General features: G+C 39.2%; 1 protein-coding gene across 1 annotated transcript; it reads right to left on the reverse strand.

The window, feature by feature from the left end:
* Positions 1-221: 221 nt before the first annotated feature.
* C1H3orf85 (chromosome 1 C3orf85 homolog) lies at positions 222-19,606 on the reverse strand. The gene is made up of 4 exons (XM_039550949.1): positions 19,573-19,606; positions 2,549-2,697; positions 2,266-2,345; positions 222-487 (listed from the first exon to the last, which is right to left on the reverse strand). The coding sequence occupies exons 1-4, from the start codon at positions 19,604-19,606 to the stop codon at positions 388-390; spliced, it is 363 nt and encodes a 120-aa protein (XP_039406883.1). The 3' UTR covers positions 222-387.
* Between the last annotated feature and the right edge of the window lie 202 nt (positions 19,607-19,808).

Consider the following 19,808-nt stretch of genomic DNA (forward strand, 5'->3'; position numbering starts at 1 on the left):
AACACCTACTACTAGTACTTGAAAGAATGGAAATGCACTTGCACTAGAGAAGTATACCTGAAGCAAATGTGCTCTACTTCTCTCACCCATCCAAAGTGACCAATTTTCATTTCTCACTAGCCTCTCAAAAATGTAGCTAAAGGAAAATACTGAGAAATAAAAGTGTGGTTTTCAGTCACAGAAGCAGGAATGTACATCTTAAAACAATTGTTTAGTCAAAAAAATGTTTTACATGAAAACACTAGGCATTTTTAAATCCAACCTGCTAAAAGTTCATGGTTGGTTTTATACAGAGAATTAGTTATTAATTTTGGGTTTAAACCTAAGTGGGATGAGATAAAGTCATCTTATCAAATATGTAATGGCAAATACATAACATGCCATATCCTAACATGGCCAGATATGAGACGTGTAGGATTTAATAGCTTGTTGCTGGAGGTGAGTCCCAGACTGCTGTAGTAGCTCCATGTAAGGTCTGATGTTGTTGCTAGAAAAGATGAAATAAATTTATTTTAGAAAAAAAAAAATCACAAAATTAATTTAAAGATCCTGTCAACAACTACAGTCTTCAGATTTGCCAGCTTTTGCAAATATTTTCTTCTGGAAGTACAGCCCCTGAGCCAGATTCCTGCATAGGTTGTACAGGCTTTCCATTTCAGAGTTATCACTAATCAGGAACAAAAATTTTGAAAAGAATTGTTCTACTTTATCCACAATAGTTTTTGTAACTTCTAGCTTGATGCTTCTTTGCTACTATATGCCTTCTCAAAAACTCTGCATGTCAATTCCTGTCACATTAGCATTAAGAAGTTTATTTCAGTCTGGGAGTTAACTAGCCTTGCTTTGAAATCATGAACATACTTCAGTGGGAGTGCCTGTAAATGTGTTTATGTAAATGGCTTTAGTCCTGTCATACGACAATCATTAGGATTATCCTTCTGGAAACATAACTCATCCTGGAGTCTGCCTGGCAGCTGCTGTGATCACAGCCATCAGGCACATGGATGCACAACCAATAATTAGAGACAGTTAGGGCTTTTCTCTGTGAGGAATTTTTCTGGTGGGAAAGTCAGTGGGGTTTTTTTCAGAAAACTGAGTAAAGTATCTTCAGGTAAATTTGTAATAAGGCAGAAGTGATTGCTGCTATCCACCCATATCAGTATTAGAAATTGTGAGGGAATAACTGGGTGCTTCCTTCCAGTTGCCCAAGGGCACTAGCTGAAGGCTCAGCAGGAGGGAAGGTAAATTATGGCTTTTAGCTATTCTCTCCTACTTTGTTTCTGCTCAGAGTGAATGAAACTGATGTCACCTTTCAGGTGGAAGAGCCCTGGAAAACTCACTCTGAGACTCTCCAAGCTAAATTCCTATCTCATAAATAATAAAAGATCTTTTCAAAAGCTGTGTTTCAAAATGAAACTCATTTTCACAAAGAAAGGTACTTTTAAGTCAATAAAATTCAAAGCATATTCAATTCAAAGTATATTGTGAGAAGTTCGCCCATTTTCTTATTGGTGGTTTCAGTCAGACTGACAGATGCTGTCTTAGTAACTATTTTAAGCACTGAAACTGTATGAGTTTAGTTCTACCTGCTCCTGTCCATTTTTAAGGACTGCAGTATCTTCACAGGAAAAGTGTTCCGCAGGAATGCATGTGTTGTGCTTGTCCAACTGAATCATTTAGTAATTTTTCCCTAAGTTTGACAAAATTTTGTCCAAAAATTGTGTCCAATTTTAGCACAGTCCTAAGCAACTTCTGAGATTGTGACACTTCATTTCATGTACTCCTGTGCTGATCTATAAATACTGCTTTTACCAACTGCTATGTCTCATTCTCTGTTTTGTTCTGCTGAGGCTTTATTCCACACTGGATACAGTTTTGTTACTGAAATAGATGGAGTTTTTTATCTTTTATTTTTCTCCTCAGGAATTGCTTTCTGTCTGCTTTTTAAATCAACTCTATAGGAAGCAGTTTAGCTTCTGTGGACTTTTAAAAGGATATATATTCTTTAAGCTCTTAATGAGCTTTTCCAAAACATACTTAAAAAAGAACCCGACACAATAAAATGACCACATTTAAATAACTGTTAAACTTGGACCGTTAAAACAAATCTTCTCTAATTTTTCAAGATATAATTGGGTTTTTTACTGTGTCAGGTTATGACACTATAAACCAATTGTCAGCAGTGTTTTAAGGGTCAGTTTTACTTACTTAGGTACACACATCCTCCAAGTCTACGAAATGCTCTGTTGAGAAACCCCATCGTACACGGCTACCGAGGGATCGAAGGCAAAAGGGTCCATGTAGTATTGTGCTGTTTCTCTAAAAGCTGCCCATGATTTGCTAATCTGAAGTAGATCAAATGAGAAAGGAATATTCTGAGCTTTGATACTGAATAAATACCGTGTGTGACTACTGAGCAGCTTTGCCCATGTTGATAAATCAGAAAAATTTCCTCCCTTGACCCAAAGGATTTATGTTACGTGCTAATTCCAGACCCGTGCTTTCTTTTTCTCAGTAGATGCTGCTTCCTCTTGAAGGAAGAAGATACCTGTTCAGCCACAGTGTATCCCCACGTGTTCTGGCTGCTTCTGGAGTCCCAGTAGCTCGGAGAATATGGTATATGTCGTTTGAGCCGTATGAATTGATTTGCTGATTCTTCTGTCAGAAAGGGTGCTCCAAGGACACTTGAAACAGAAGCTGAAAAATATTTGTAACATCAGAAAAATATTTTAGAATGTGCACTTCAAAAATACGCTTATACCCACAGACCATGGTTTTGAATCTGTAGTTTATTTAATAGAAATCAAAGATGGTCCTACCTTAGATTCTCAGAAAGAAACTTTTTTTTTAAGGCCTGAAGTTAATAAAACAGATGCTCTAAATCATTATTTTGCTGTTGAATCTGAAGTAAATAAAGCTACAATGTAATTAAGGCACTAATTTATTTTTAATGCAAAGTTTTGTTACAAAAATCCTCTTAGACTGTAATTGCCCTAGTCTCAGGTGTGCTCAGAACCTAAAATTTTTTAAAAGAACGCAAACCCTATGAATTTATCTGTGGTTTCTGAACATCCTGGCTTATATGTGATATTTATTCTCATTAGTATCAGCATAGAAATTGCATGCTTGGAAATTATTTTCTGAACAGAAGATACTGCACTTCTAATCTTGCTATTGCATTGATTCAGATAGCTTCTGAGGTCACCACAGATGCAGAAGTAGTCCTTGCAGATCTTGAAATAAATATTCTTCACAAGAAAAAGGTCCGAATTCCTCTTTAGCTTCTTATGAAAGGCTCTGGTACAGAAAAAAACCTTTTCTTTTTAGTCTTGAGTGTTTGAGACATAAATTAATTTTGAGACATTAATTTGAGGCTAAAAGAGTCCAAAATAGCATGTCAGTCCGAATCACACAATTTTTAATGAACCACTTAAGTTGGAGCTCAGATCCATCAGCCAAGCTGAGGCCAGTCTGTAAACAGCTGGGCTCCAATTTAGTGAAGTGGGTTTAAATGGACACCTGAGGGTGACCTGCACATACTTGAAACAGATGGGCCAAGAACTTGAGTCCTTGTCTATTATGTCTTAGAGTAGGAGCTCAGCAGGGCAAGCTATCACTTCACTCACAGCTCTCCAATTCCCTGATTCCTAAACTTCTAGGGGGAAAATCTATCAATGTTCAGCTGAATCCAGTTCACTTGCAATTATTGCTGGCTTTCCTGATCATCCACAATATCGTTGCTCTTTAGTTTTTTAACTAGAAGAAAATGTTTGCTGAATGCATATAGGTGGCAGATATGTAAGCTAGAGTGTTTGTTGCTCCGTTTAACTTTGTTACTTCTCAGTGCCAAAAGAGCTTAAAAAGAGGATGAGAAAAACCTTGTTTATAGAGTAATGAACAAAAAAAAAGTGATGGTGGTTGTCATCTTTGCCCTTAATATAGATGTCAAAGAGTACTTTAGAAAAGTTACTTAGCAAGCAATGATAGTCCCAGTAATTGCTTCCTACTTCAGTTTCTTCATATTGCAAATTACTATAATTATAAACTGGAGGTAGAAATTTTAGGGTAGGGAGTTTTCAAGGAATACCCTCTTCAAAAAAGTTACCAACTGCATGGAAAAAAGTAAGTTCAGACATTTTGTGAGAAGACTCATGTGTGAACTGCTCTCTCCCTTAGGAAACACAGGAATAGCAATTTCTGTACTTCAGAAAACAAGATTTTGGCCTGGGAAAGAAGAAAATATATTTCATGTATATGTCTATTAAATTGGTATACTTGTATTCTAGAGCTGCACAAGAGAAAACTAAGCTTGTGCCAAATTTCAGTATTTCTCTGGCAATTTACTATTTTTCAATAGAAAAATCTATGAGCTTTTAATTTCTCTTTAGTTAATGTCAGGATTTCTTTTTATACTAAATATTTTGTAAGCTCATGATTACATTTCTGGATGGAGATAACTGAACTGGGATCAGAAACTGACTCATTAACAGGCTACACTTTTCTTTAAATGTATATATAGTTAGTAAGGGCCATCAAACATTAAATTTTATCACTAATATGTGCTCTGGCCCTCCAGATTTAAAGTAAGCTGCAAAAAAAAGATCATTAAGCAGCTATGTTTCTTGTGGTTTTTTTTCTTGCTGCCAACATCTTCAAAAATGAGCTTGTCATTCCTCTAGTGGGACAGTGAGGTGTTATCTTGGCTACTGTGGTGCAGAGAGCTCCATCTTCAGGGTATTACATGTCAAATTTGAATATACAGTCTGCTCTGGCTGCATCTGTATCCAATGAGAAATGCCACCCCTAACTATGCGAGGTATTCACTTTGATTGAAGTGCACTTGCCTACTCTGAGGAGAGGCAGGTATGCCAGCTCTGCTCTTGGCTTTTCTTGTCACTGTTGACACCCAGTTCTTATTCTTTTCTAGCTGCTATTTCACCTCCTGGGAGCTGTCTCTGCAGGACTTGTCCCCAGCTGCTGGGGCACTCCAAAGATGCATAAGTAACAAAAGAAAATCAGGTAAGTGCCTTTATATATCAGCTATTCCTTCAGGCTCTGCTCATTCTCTTTGCCTTGCTGTAAAGATCACTATAAGTCTCTGAACATGGCAAGCTTCATTCACCTCTGGAAAAACTCTAGCGAGATCATTTCTAGCAAAACCAGAATTAGCCCTGTTGGTCTTTCACTGTGGCTGCACAGACAGACAGGGTTGTACATTTGCTTCTGCTCTGGCAGAGCTCAGATGAAGGAAGGTCTTTACTTAGCTCTAATGTAGACCTGGGGTCATCAGACCAGGTGTCTCCATCTAAGTAGCCCCTCTGAATACAACGTAGAGTCTCCATCAAATGAGCAATATCTTGCCTCAATTTAAGTTTCTCAGACTGGGTGTAATTTTCCCCCTCCTTTCAAACAGCTTAGCAAAATATTGTGGAAGGGTTGGCTTTACAAACACAGACTATTCCTGAAGGGGTGCATCTTGTAGGAGATTAGCATACCAACCAGGAGAATGGAATTTCAGAGCACCTGATGTGAGACTAGACGGAGTTAGGAGCAGATGGGTGATGTTAATAAAATGGCTCACAGTGCATAAAATTGAGCTGCAAAAAGATGAAGTATTTCAAGCTGTACTGAAACAGTTAACCCACTATGAAGAGCAACCAGACACATTTTATGTTAATGGTTTTATTCAATACTGTTATCCTCTCTTAGATAAATATGTGTTTTGAAAAGCACTGTTAGATGTAAATGTCCCAGTGGGAAAATAGGAGAAATGTGTGTGGAGGGTGAACTATTGCCAAGGTTGTATCAGCTGTTACCACTTAGAGGGTTTCCTTTCATTGTCTCTTGAAGATTCACTCAGTGTTCTCATATGAAATACAAATTATAGAAAAAAATCATCTGGTTTAACAAGCAGATGCTTGGCTCATGTAGTCATTGCCTTCAGCAGATAGTTTTGTCTGTCCTGTGCACCTAAAGACAGTGTCCAGAGGGAAAACTAATCGTAGTCATTATTGCTACCATGCCTTCTGAGCATCTAATTTTGGATTACTATGATCTGAGACTAAACTTGAGAGGAGATGGTGGTACAGCCTTGTCATCTTTGTCAAAAAAAGCAAATGCGCAGTTAATCCAGCATGGAGTATATTAAAACAAACCCAAACCAACAAAAAAAGTCTGATTATGAAAAGGCATATCAAGTATCTTGAATGTCAAAGTAATAATAAAAAAGTATCACAGTATAGCAAGCAAACTGCACTCAGAATAGAAAATCAACCTGGACAGATCTGTGCTTTAAAATCTCTTCATGCTAGACGTGAATGAAAGCATCTTGTGCAAGGATAGATTACTAGAAAGCAACATATTCAGCTGGCTGCAGCCACAAAATCTTCCCAGGAAGACATCTTTTTCTATCAGCTGAATGTGCAATGATCCACTTCATCACACCATCAAAAAGGTAAGTATGGGATTAAGTTTTGACACATTTGCCTGCTTAGGGACCTATAATTGATATACATTTTCTTTTGTAAAAGTTAAGTAGCATGAGCCATTGTGAGTTTAGTAGTCTGGGGAGAGCAGGCTGGCCACCATTTGCACCTCTAATGGCAGAGTTTAATGATAAGGAGACAAATCTTCAAACTTGCCTTAATATAGGGTATGCTTCTCCTTCTCCCATTCTCTACCCCAAAGCCTTTTTTTATCCAGATCATTAGTACTGTATAAGTGGTGAGGAGCAACTTCTAGGCTTAGGACCAAAATTTATCCCTGGTGTGCATCTACCATAGGTAAAAGAGGTTCATCTCTAATTTGCTATGATATTTGCAAAGAAACTGTCAATTATTTAGCAGCACTTCAAACACTCTCTGTGGACACTATTGTTTCTCCCTAGTTTCTGAAGACTTGCAAGTTTCTGACAACCTGAAAACATATTGCTTAAGTTAATATCAATGGAATTTAAATGTCAAAAGTTGGCAATTGCTCTGGCTCCCTTCTTTTAAGTCTAATAACTCTTCTTATTGTTGGCTACGGTGATTCTCTGGTCAAAATGTCAGCTCATGGAGAAAAGACTGCCAGCCTTATCAGTTCTTTAGGACAGAGCTCGGACAGAGGCTAAACTTGGACAGAGCTAAACTTCAACCTTGCTGAGGTGGCACGTGCTGACGTGTTGGGCACTTTGAAAAAGTAAATCAAGTCTGCAGTTCAGTTGTGTTTCCTAAGGCTAGAAATGAGCCAGAATGGACCACCTCCCCACCATGTTTCAGCTATCTAACTTTCTACATATAAATTCACACGGTCAGACCACAGGACTCAGTCTGAGGACTCAAAATACCAAAGATACCACAGTGCAACAGTGCAAATGCTGAAAAAAATGTGGCAGCAGCTGCTTCTCTCCTCACTCAAGTATTTCTCTAGATTACGTGGCATTCCATGGAAATCAATATGTGGTTATCTGTCAGTACACTGCATGCATGGCTGAATTGCAGCAAGGATAGACTTGTGGATCCTGCAGGACACCTCTGGCCCATATATCAACTTTTTTTCAGTTGAAATGTGCAATTATATTAAAGTCTAACACCTGCCCATTGCTTTTTTCACATTATAAAAAATGATGTTTGTATGTACATAGGCTTTGTATGCTGGAGTGTTTGGATGGTAAGAAGCCTTAGAATAGAATTAAATCAGTCAGATTTGCTGTTGACAGCAAGATTTAAAGTTGCTGATTTTTAAGTGCGTCAACTCTGTTCATATCACCCAGTCTTTGGAATTTTGGTCTCATCTGTTTATTTTTAAAGCTTGAATTAAAGTAGTTTTTATTCTTTGAAAATTCTTAATTTTACATCACAGGACAGAAGAGCTCTCTGGTTCAAGAGATGTCATTAGCAATCCTTAGAGCTACAGCATCAGCCTCATTCCCTCATCAGCAATGGCAGAGAACTTACAGACACTTAATGCAGAATTAGCTATTGAACATATTCAATATGTGTGATGATGCCAGGGGTCAGGGCTATTGTCAGGTATGGGTAAATAGCAAGGCGATTTTGCAAAAATCCTAGATAATCCTAGGGAAGGAACTACTTCCACTCCAGCAAAGTATTAGGAAAAGCACTGGTCAGTTGGTCCACTCAGCAGGTCCTGTTGAAATTTCCTTTCTACATCCACATGTGGCTACCAGTTTAAGCTCGAGTGAATGGGCAAAACACCCCCATCAGACACCTGAGAGACTTCAGCAATTATCTCAGTGCCAAGACATCGCACTGGTACCCCATCCCTTGCTGCTGCACTCTCCAGAGGCTAAAGGAAAAGGTCCAGAAAGCTTATTCCCAGAGGTGTGACTGTGGTTTTACTATGAGGAGTGATTTATAGCAACTGAGCTGAAGGCATGAAGAAGAATAAGGTTCTCATGAGAATCTTACAGTCTCTGTTTTACTTCACCACCACCTTCATTGTTGCTGAAAGGATTCACAATTAATGGAAAACTGAACTGATTGTGATCAATTAAACATTTAAGAGCTCATTAAAAATTAGTAATAAGTAGTTCTTCATGTCTTTTGAAGAATAGAAACGTGGGAAAGTGGGTAAAAAAGACAGGAGACATAAAGGAGATGAAAGTAAAGTCTTCTGAAAGGAGGGGCTGCAAGCTGCTCCCAGCTTGGCTTCAGGTGACACTGTGTTCTATAATGGCCTTCAGTGGAAAGGAGGTGAAGTTCAAGAAGGTAGGTAAGTACCCAGGAACTGTCCCAGTTCAGGTGCACAGCAGATCAGGAAGGACAAATAAGGAGAAGAGGTTTATAGGTGAGCTCAAACTTGCAGAAGAGACAAAGTCCCTTTCCACCTCCTTATCTCCCTCAGAGTCTCACTGAAGCCAAAACTCAGGTTCATATGTCGTGGAAGTGAATTCAACGCATAAGAGAGATTACACCTGACTGTGGTCCCAATTCACAAAACCTTTTTCATTAATCCACAATTAATCATTGGCTAATTATGTCTCCCTTATTTTGCCTTAGCTATTCACATCATGTATTTACTGCATGTGTGTTGGAGCACTCAAATCTAAGAAATGCTTTTAATGCATGCATGTGGATGGAGCATCTTGTCAAGATGCAGGCAATCACTTGGGAAGTCAGCTGTCACTGCCTGCTTCAATTTTGTGAGAAACAAATCAATCTTGCAGCATGTGGATCACTGATCATAGACTGTACCAGTGTGTGCTGCTTTGGGAAGAGCATGTGGTAACCCCACCCCATCCATTTTCTCTCTGGTCCAGGTTTTACAAGTTGAGTCTTGATTGTAGGTGCCCTGGTTACACAGTACTGTGAAGGATCAGCATTCAGACAGCCTGAGAGCTTTAAAACAGTCAGTCTCCTAAAGAAATTCAAGTCGGATTCCAGAAATCACTTGTGAAATAGAATATTTTGGGCCCTTATAAATGCATGTGAAATTTTTTCCTACAAACAATAAATGTTGAGATAAGAAAAATATTTAGAGAAGATTTCATAGAAACAGCATCAAGCTCTTTTTTACAATTTTAACAGTTCAGGAAATCATCCTTTAAGAATGCATTTCAGTCAGAAATGCATCCTTCCTCCTTATTCATGAGCAGTAAAAAACTCAAAAATAGTCATGAGGAGCAGAATCAAACTGTATTTCACAGAATTTGCCATGCAATCTTGTGCTCACCCACTCTCCTGCATGTCTCTGCTGCAGTGATTTCCAGTTAATACTACTCCATCAGGGCTGTTCTGGTGGTAACACAGGGTTTTTGCCAGCTGACTATTTAACAAGCCTGAAGGGAATGACATGAGGTAGGATACAGGCACTTACCTGTAAAGAGCAGAGCAGACACCAAAATTTGAAATATTTTCAGAGACATGGCAATTTATTCAGAAAGGGTTTCCTTTGTAAAGTGAAGACAGCGATACAGTTTTATACTTTGTTGTCTTTAGGTTTATAAATCATTTACCAGATACGTGTAAAGGGTTGGTGCAGACAGAGGGCAGGGTACAGTACTTAGTTCAGGTTTCTCCTATATGCTTCTGTTTGTAGACTTTGGACTTTGCAAGCTGAGCCTCTAATGAGCCATAATGCTCATTATCGTGTGGATGCATTCAATTCTCCGTAAGTTTTATGATGCAAAATAGTACACTGGGCTTGTTCTATGAGTGCTGAACAGGCAAGGCTCAGTCAGTCAGTCTTTTGCATGATTATTTCCCCCTCATCCTGGTGATAGGCACAAACAGTTTATAGTTTGGTGTGAATATGAATGGTGTTTGAATCCACCTGCTCTGGCACTGAGAGCAGTGCCAGAGTATGCCATATATTTCAGCTGCATACTGGTGGGTTAAGGAAATAAACCTATGATAAAATTGACTGAAAAAGCACTAATCAGGGAAGGCAGGAAGAAATTTGGTTCTGACCTGAACCAGGCAGAGGTCCCAGGGTGCCTTGTTGTCTTCTGCTGGTGTTAGGACTCTGTAATGTGGGACACTATGAGTTCATGCTGCCTTACCTGTCCCACCTGTCCAGTTAGCTGTGGCCTTTTTATATACAACTCACCTGTTGGCAGCAGTTGCTGTACTGCAGACCAGCTTATCTTCATAAGCTCACCTCCACTGATGATAATAGACCACAGAAAAGATGAGCTCTGTCACACGTTGGCGCGTGTTGATCCACAGTCCATCAGCACAGGCGTGCGTGTACTCCGAGCTATTTATGTCAGGAAATCAGACCCTGCTGACGTTACAGGTCAGGGACCAGACTCCATGCTGATGGGCAGTAGTACTTCATTCTCATACTCACAGGGAGAACCATCAAGTCTAGAGAGTGCATGGAGTAAAGGTTTGTTGGGAAGCAAAAGAGCATTTAGTTATGTAGTTACAAAGCCTAATAGTTTTTTATTACACATGAGTGGGCAGGAGGGGAGACTACTGAACAGCAGGTCTAACACTGCAATTCTTAACCTTGCTGTAGGTCATGTCACAAATTAGTATTATTTTAGCATTGTTTTAAAAAAAAAAATCAATCCATCCACCCCAGGTAGCAAATTAAATATGGAGGCAAGTGTTCTGCATTCTGGTGCCATAGTAACAACAAATATTCATTATCCAAATTTATGATCAGTTTCCCCACCTCTGAGCTACTATATTAAATGTTAGATGTCAGCTTTTTTGTGCACTAGGAAAAAGGGCATAATGACTGGGATATTTGCTAATAGGCAACACAGAGCTCTCAAGAACTGTAGATCCCCCAGAAATAAATTCCAGAAAAGCATACAGATTATCCTTTAATCTCACAAACTTTGTGGACGATCACCTCTAGGCTTTTCCACACTTCCCTCTTAAATGGGCCTGTCTTTCTATTGCAGCTTCCCTCCCACAGGCTTTTCCTCACAGTTCCTGATATAATGAGTGGAAGAACATGTTGGTGTGTCATTTTATATTTATTGCAGTTATGTCTTCTTTCATGTGCAGCCCACTCAAAGAGACCACTGCTACTGATATGGCACAGGTGGAGAGATGAGAGCAGCCAGAAAGAACACTGCTACCTGGAAGCAGATCACAGGGAGGTGTGCTTGACTGGCAACAAAGACCTGAGTCACTTACTCCTCCTATTGAAGCAAGAGAAGAGATGAGAAAGGTTTCTTCAGGAACAGGAGTTGAAAAAATGGTAAAAGTTAGAGGCCATAGATCCCAACTGATCCTGAGTAACCTAAGTCCAGGCTCCCAGAAGCTAAACACAGCCTTGCTCTCACAATTTGCAAATAAAACCTGTCACAGATTGGAGAATATGACTTGTCTATATCCTTTACTGATGAAGCCTTGACTCTTGTTATAGAAAAAGTCCTCTCTGAGAGGCACAGAGTATCTTCTGGTAGGGTCACAAAACATGGTGGGGATGTTGCAATACCTGGACTCAGGCTCTGAGTTCAGAAGAACACAAGGCTTTCTCTGCTGTAGAGTGAACAGTGGGCAGCCAGATTAAGCTATGATACAGGATCTGGGAAGTAGCTAAATTACAGATAGCATGTTCCCTAAGACATAGTGATCCATGACACCTGAACACTCCTCCAGTTTTCCTTTGTTTCATCCTCTATCCTGTCATGTTTGCTTCTTGTCTGATTCAGGCCTCGCTCTTGGCCCACACTGTGTCTTGTGTAGGCTGCCCAACTCTGTGTTCTTCCCCTGACACATGTCTTCCCTCTTGTGTTCTTTGCAATTTCACATAAAATGACGTTATGCCCATAAAACCCAACATCTTTAGATTGAAGAATTTATAGGTCTCTTATGAGGAGAGTAGCTTTCCAGTGTGATTTCCCTTTCCTCCTTTCTTTGGTGTCCTGTTTCCCATATCTACAAGGGGTGTACAGCTCGAGGTTCAATCCCTCCCTACCCCCTACCCCAGTCCTGCTATTGCCAAGTCTCACTTCTGCTCACAACAGCCAGTGTTTTTCCTGAAGCCCTGTAATGTATACGTAGTTTGGGGCTTGCATATGCCCTACTGGCTCACATGCAAAAATTTTCAGAAGACAGATGAGTTCTTAGCAGTTCTTTGAGGGCATTATATAGGCAATCTGGATATCACTAAAAACCCATGAGAAGCATGAATTTATTCAATGAATGTAGAATTTTAGCTGTTAATCACTAACAGATATGCAGGCTGCAATTTTTTGGAAGATTTGTAACTTGGCCCAATGGCTCAAATTTTCATATGGAGGAATGAATCATTGTATCATTCTCATACGATGCCCTCCCTCTTCTGTCAGACTTTTATTTCCTACTTTAAAGCACAAAAAGCTTAGTCAAAGGAGTTGTCATTAGAATATTCAGTGCAAATTAAACTTACACACATCCTTATCTCATTTGCAGAAATTATTGAGATATTGGGTAAAGTGGTTCAAAAAAATTTCAGCTTGATGCAGACACCTGACATAGTAAAAAAAAAAAAATGTAAAAAGCTCAGACCAAATTATAAAAGTTTAAACAAGTTATAGGCAAGTGAAAGTAGGATTATCTGAAGGGATAGTTTAGGCAATCTACAATGCTACCAGTCTTATCAATAAGGTAAGGTAGACTTCAAACAGCAAAACTCTGTTAGGGAAAATCAGACCGTTTTTCCTGTTACATTTCCTAACCTTAGACAGTAAATAACTTCAGGGGAAAGATCTGTGTTCTTCCCCGAGTAGTAGAAATTATTTTTCTTTAAGGAAAGAGTAAAACTCCAAACTTTAGCTGATTATAGCTGAAACAGTTTAAGCAAGAAAAGGGAAAAAAGAGGTTGGACTCATCTTAAAAGCATCCTAAGGAAGATGATGGTGACTGGCTGTACAATGAGGCCTCCATCTCCTGAATTATTTTTTAATGTATTTTTCACAGGTGGAATAGTTGTAAAATACTTGAGATGGTAGCTGAATATCCATAAGATTACTTGTTGCTTCAAGTTGATTGATATCAGATAACATAGAAAGTTATTGGGAAGGAGAAAGCAGGTAGGAAATCTTAGTTCGGTTGGGAACAAAAAGCTGAAGAACTTGAGCTGGAAATCCACATTCTTTCTCTTCTTTGGCACCAGCTTCTCATCTGCCGAGGAAACTTAACTCTTTTGGTTCAATTTTGCCATCTAAGTATAATGCTGATCTCTCAGATTTTGTAAACTCCTATGTAACTGTTGAAAAATGTAATCTTCTGATGTATTTAATATCAAATTCCTCATTTGTTTCAGCTTGTCTAACATTTACCATTTCTCTTTGTTCATCTTTAAGACATCTTTGGTTTAAGTAGATATGCCAACACCAGTGTTTAACTTCAGGTTTTGTGTATCTGAAAATGCCTGTTGTGTTGCTGTGGTATCTTTTTGGAATAGTGATGAGACAAGTGTTAGGTAATATTTAAAGGGATATAAAACATATGGAAAAACCTCTCTCAAAAAAAAAGCACTGGGGAGAGGGAGAAGAAAATAGTTACCGTTGCTGTTGTGACCAGTACACCATGATCTATACAACCACCATGTTGTAGCTCAGGACTTTAAATCAGAGGCAGTATCTTAGTGTTTAGTGTTTCTTGACTGATTCTCAACACCTTAGTTTTGTAACCACTTTTAATATCCATAGATGAACAAGGCGAACCACTGAACTCTGCCCCTGACCATTATTTGAGCAATATTTATTCTGTCACTTCTGTCTCATGGGAAGAGCCTGGCTACATAATTCCACATCCTATTTCTTGCTTGGTGGAAAGGCAGGAAGGCCACAGTTTGACCTGTTATCACTGTGGGTGCTGCTGCAGTTCAGTAGAAAAGATGATCCTTGGCAGGAATGTTGAGAATGTACTCTGGGATTTTCAGCATTTTAGGTCAGTCACAGAGTCCAGTTAATGTTTTCTATATTCTGTCCTGGAGCCTCTGGGCAGTGTAAGTCTCAAAAGACACCTGTCATCAGCCTTGCGCTGAAGGCACATATCCACACATGAACTTGGGGCAGCACTCTGGTTCCAGCGACAGCAAGCAGTGCAGGAGAGGATGCCTCTCTGGAGTCATCACTGCTGACTGACCTACCTTTAGAAAATATTCCTTCCTTACAGAAATTCATTATCTCCTATTTTTCCAAGGTGATGGTGTAACGGCAGTTTGTATAAGTCTATGTGCAATGGAATTGAGCTAAAACCTACAGGGAAGTCTAATGTGAGCAAGTTAACAGATCTTTTATTCAAATATCTGTCATGTTTTGAACTAAGCCTACTGGCACATGGTGAGGTATTTAGCACAGCAGGACTGTGCACTTTACACCTTCTGGCTCGGAGGTGTGCTTTAGTTCAGTTTTTTATTCCAACTAGCCATAGCTATTGATAAGCCTGTGTCTGCCTGTGCTGAACAGCACCACCAGTCCCATCCTGCTGCTCTTGTGCTTGAGCATGTTTGTTCTTACATTTAAAACTGCCGAGGGCATGAGTAATTCTCTCTTCATGGTGGGAGAAGGCATGAATGCTTTATCTTGACTTGTCTTCCCAGAATTGCACTGTGCAAAAATCTTACCTTTCAATGGCACGCACTACTCAGTTTGCCAGTTCCAGGAGCAGATTGTGCTCCAGTATTTGTGCAGCAAACATGTCTCAGGCAGAATCCTCAGACTGGTCTGCACTCCCTCTGGGTTTCTGGGTGTAGGTAACAGTCTACATCTTTGTTCCTTCCATGACCACAGGCATTTCAAGCCCCCTACAAGTGTTGCCCACAGGCTCAAGTTTGTAGTCCTTTTTGTAACACATATCAAGTGACTAGCACAACTAGAGATTGTGGCTTCCTTCCTCTTATTGGTGCAAAGTTTAAGAAAGGATGACAACATTCAGATAAGTGGACTAGAAAGCTAATCACTGCTTTAAATGGTCATCTAGTTCCCAAAGTCATAGCTTTCATACCTGACTGTAATGCTTAAGAAGTACATTTCTTGTTGCTGGGATTGTAATAACTGAACTTCTAACATTCTTCGCAGAACATTTCCTATGGTACAAACAGTGTTTTTCTAGAATTTCAACAGCTTCATTATGCTTCACAGTATTACTGATTTGGTACCTACTGAGTGCCTTATTTTCATGGGATAATGGGTGTCTTCAATGCAGAGTGAAGTTAGAGGAGCTACAAGCCTGTAGATTGCCTAGATTTTTTTTTAAACATTGAACTCAAGTACAGGCCCCAAGGTGTAATCGAGTGCCCTGCTTAGGCACCCTCACTGATGACTGACACACTGGCCTTGTTCTCAGTTCACCTGAATGCAGATGTTCCAATGCAACACGAAAATACAGTGGCATCAGAGTGCCCAAGAAACTAGACGAGTGTGCAAAATCTCCAAGAGACTGTCAGTGCTTTATCTTCTGAATGCTTTCTTCCTATTCTGCAGAGGATTATGCAGTCTGGGTGCCTTTTTTTATTTAAACTTCAGGTTTCTACTTTAAAACCTCTCATAGTAGCATGACCTGCAGTTCTCATAGCAGCAGTCAGAAATTGCCACAGCATTCCAGAGAGGTTGCTGCTGTCTGATCTTGCTGCAGTGTAGATATTAGCTGACAGCTCTTGGAGCCATTCTAATCCATCACTCCTCATCCACAATAGAACAACTCTGGCTTGCAAAGACAAAACACACACCCCATGATCCTCTTGATGTAGCTTAAAACCACATCCAGAATCTTCTGTATGTTTTTCTTGCCTTTCTGCCAGCAGTGATGTAGGAACTGTGGTAGCTGCAACTTGAAACAATTTTGAATGCAGAATCCTTTAAGCCTCCCCCTCTCATAGAAATTTATATATATTGCTTCCCCTGCACAGATTTGAGATGGTGTTTATGAAGTCAAGATGATCTAGGCAGGGCAGGACCTCATGAATTTGCTCCATCTAACATGATCCCTTGGAGGCAGAGCATGCGGATACCATTTCCCAGCTAAAACAATAAAGCTGTTGGGAGTGTCTTGTGCTGTCACCTCCTTTTTACTTACGTAGTGCAGAAATTTTTAACAGCTATAAACAAACAAATGTTTTAGCTTGTCATAGAGTCAATTTTTATTACTCCTTCTTAAAAGCTGAATAACATGCAGCCAGAAGAATTGACTTTGATGTACACGACTGAGCATCAAACCGTAGCCTGTATTCTCATACTCCTGTCACACAACTGGGAAAATTAGTGTCCCAATGTGAAACATGAAAAATTCTATTGCTGGAGCAATATGAGGAGCATTTTAGCACTGTCAGAGACTGCAGTAGGAATTAACTGCTATTGGTGTGACATGCCACAGGTGTATTTAACACAGTCAAGTTAAATCCTTGTTCTGTGAAGTCCATCTGTTAATCTGGCTTCGATCATCCTGTCACCTGCTGTTGATAAATGTGGGATGAACTGATCCTTATGTGCACTTGGAAGATAAGACTTGGGTTTAAATCTCATTATACTGGTAAAACAGGGATAGATGCCCTAGGAATGGAGCTACACAGGTATGAAACATGGTTAGATCTCTCTAACTACCATACCACAAGTCTGCATAGATCCAGCTCTTCATAGATCATTCTGTCACACTATCACAAAAGGGGAGCTGTACTAGATCCAAAAAATATGTATTAGCCATACAACTCAGTAGAGAACAGCCCTGGTAATTGCAGCACTACTTAAAGGGTTGTAAATGGATGTACAGAGTGCAATATTTAAAAAAAAAGTTAAAAGGTACTTTGAGATAGGGGATTAGATGCCTTGGTCTGCGCTTTTCTGTTTAGAAATCCTTAACAGAACCCTTCACAACTAAGTGTTTGAATCACCACAAAAAGCAGCTTTTACCTGACTCAGTATATGTAAAACTGAGGATACTGCTCCTGTTCATTAACATGGCACAGTTATTTAGTACATCTAATTACTTCTAATTCTTAAAAACATTCACATTTATTTATTTTAGCTCTACTCATTACTTCCTTAGTGACTGCAGAGATGTTAAATAATGCCTAGAAATTATTATGGTTTTAAGGATGATATATTTTTCATATTTGTGGAATCTGCAGTGACCATCAGAGTGAGGAAAATATTAACTGTCAGCTGGTTGGTAAAAGCTTTGACAAAATCAGCCATGCCTAACAAAAGTGGTACAGGAAATGGTAATGATCTGAATGAAGTAATGTAATTCAGAGAGTTTGGGTTTCAGGTTTGGGGTTTTTTTTCATTGTTTCCTAATGAGAAAAAGGATTTTATTGGGTCACAACCCCATGACTGTGTTTCCTTTACTATTTCAGCAGTGACTGGTGTCTGTGGCTACTCCATCTCAAGGAAGTACCAGAGATATTTTCTGCATTTCATAGGAAAATAGAGCTTGGAAAAGTAACTGTTGCAATGTTATTATGATTTGTCTGATTGGTTGAAATTACAGTAATTATCAGCACTAAATCTGGGAAGGTATAATCTACTTTGGCATGGTGGAGATGCATGTTGAAGTCTCTGAGCCTCAAATCTTGATTCCCATGTTCCTGTTTATTGTGTGTGTTGTGTAGGAAATTTTTATCTATAATCTCTTGCAATTGTTTCACTAAGAAGCAGCCACCAGTCATTTCAACTCATGTACAGGAGACACAGCTGTTAGTTGCTACTTAATGTTGACCTAACTTGCCCTTTTAGCACAGTTCCTCAAAGAAGCAGTTCTGTGTAATGTGTTTCCTATCTCCAATGACCAAACAGCATACAGCTCTAAAACTCCTTTGCTGTGCATGCCAATTTATTGTTTTCCATTTTGTTATTATATGAGATGAATACTTTAACATAACTACCAAGAGTACATGAAGAATCGCACAGTGTGCAAGTTACTAGCTGAAGTTACTTCATAACATGAGAGTGCAATAGCTCGGTAGCAGTACAGGGGGCAATAGGAATTTCAAAATAATTTTCAGTGTAAGTTAAAAACAACCAAAATAGTTCCAAATTTAATTATATCCGTTTTCTTTTTAATCATTAAACAAGTTTTTTAAGTCAGAAAATCTAGAAATTTACTCTTTGTATTTCAAGCACCTTGAAAGTGCAAGGTGCCCGGATGCAAGACTGAAATATCGTGTCAAGATAAAAGAAAGTAGCAAGTGTTATTTAACTTTCACAGTAGAGTATCTGTTCTTAAACAGGAGGTGTGAGAGAAATTTCTTATAACTGAGTATTTCCAGAAAATCATTAAGTAAAACGTGCCATGAAAACATGGTAAACAGAAACAGTATGTTGACAAGGTGTTAATTCATCAGTGTGCTCCATGAGCTCAAAGATCGAAAAAATTGTCCATGCCTCATAATGCCTTCCTGGTAGGCTGGAGGCAGGGGAGGGAAACAAGGTTCATTTTAGATGTATTTGTGAAATAAAGGACAGTGTAAGCAATGTTATACTTAAATACCTCTCTGTTTGCAAGAAGCTAGTGTTCTTCAAGTTTCCCCTTGTCAGACTGTGTCCTGAAGTTCATAAGTGAGACCACTGTGGTGTAGAATGGAGAAAATGGAGAGAGTTTCCTGCTGTGCCTTGCCTCTTGTCACTGACAAGTCTACAGAAAACACCTGGGCTTATCTCTGCCTTGTCCCTTTCCTAAGAAATAAATGCCTTGTAAAATTCTTCTACTGTCCACTTTTCCCCCCAGACTACATGGTCTTGATGGTGGTGAGAGATAAGGGAGAAGATCTGTTAAAACTTATCATTAGAGGATGAAATAGGAAAAAGTAACTGTGATGAATCTGCCTTTGTGAAATCTCTTCCCATTTTGGATCTCACCAGCTTCTTGCAGTTGGAAATGTGAAATTCCGTCCACATCAGCAGCATTCAGATGTTAATAAAAATGATCAATAAAATGATGAAGTATCAGCCCTCAAAGGCACCCTCAAATGTCACATCCTTCCTGTGATGCTGTAGACACATCCCTGCAAATTGCCTTGGCACGTGCTGTATGTCACTGATGCACATTTAGTGAAGAACTCGCCTTGGTATGAAAATCAGACTGAAATATCAGGATCCTAAAAGCTGCATAGCAACATCTGGCAGGCCAAAGGGCTATTTTATTATTTTTAAGTGACCCTGAGATGTTTAAGTTTTCTGACCTTCCCCTTGCATCAGTGGCATTCTCTCCTTCATTTTTCGTGAAATATTCAGTAGCTTGCCTTCTAAAGCTTTCCAGTTCTTAATCCTCTCATTGTCTCTCTTGATATCAACCTTAGCTGCTGATGTGACAGCTTTTTCTAATATATATGTGAACTAAATGGTTTGGATAAAAGCCAAGAAACATCTCAGCTCTTGGAGAATTGTAGTAAACAGATATTGCATTAAGACCTTGCTA

The sequence above is a fragment of the Corvus cornix genome, chromosome 1, assembly GCF_000738735.6.
Source record: "Corvus cornix cornix isolate S_Up_H32 chromosome 1, ASM73873v5, whole genome shotgun sequence".
NCBI classification, from domain to species: Eukaryota; Metazoa; Chordata; class Aves; order Passeriformes; family Corvidae; genus Corvus; species Corvus cornix.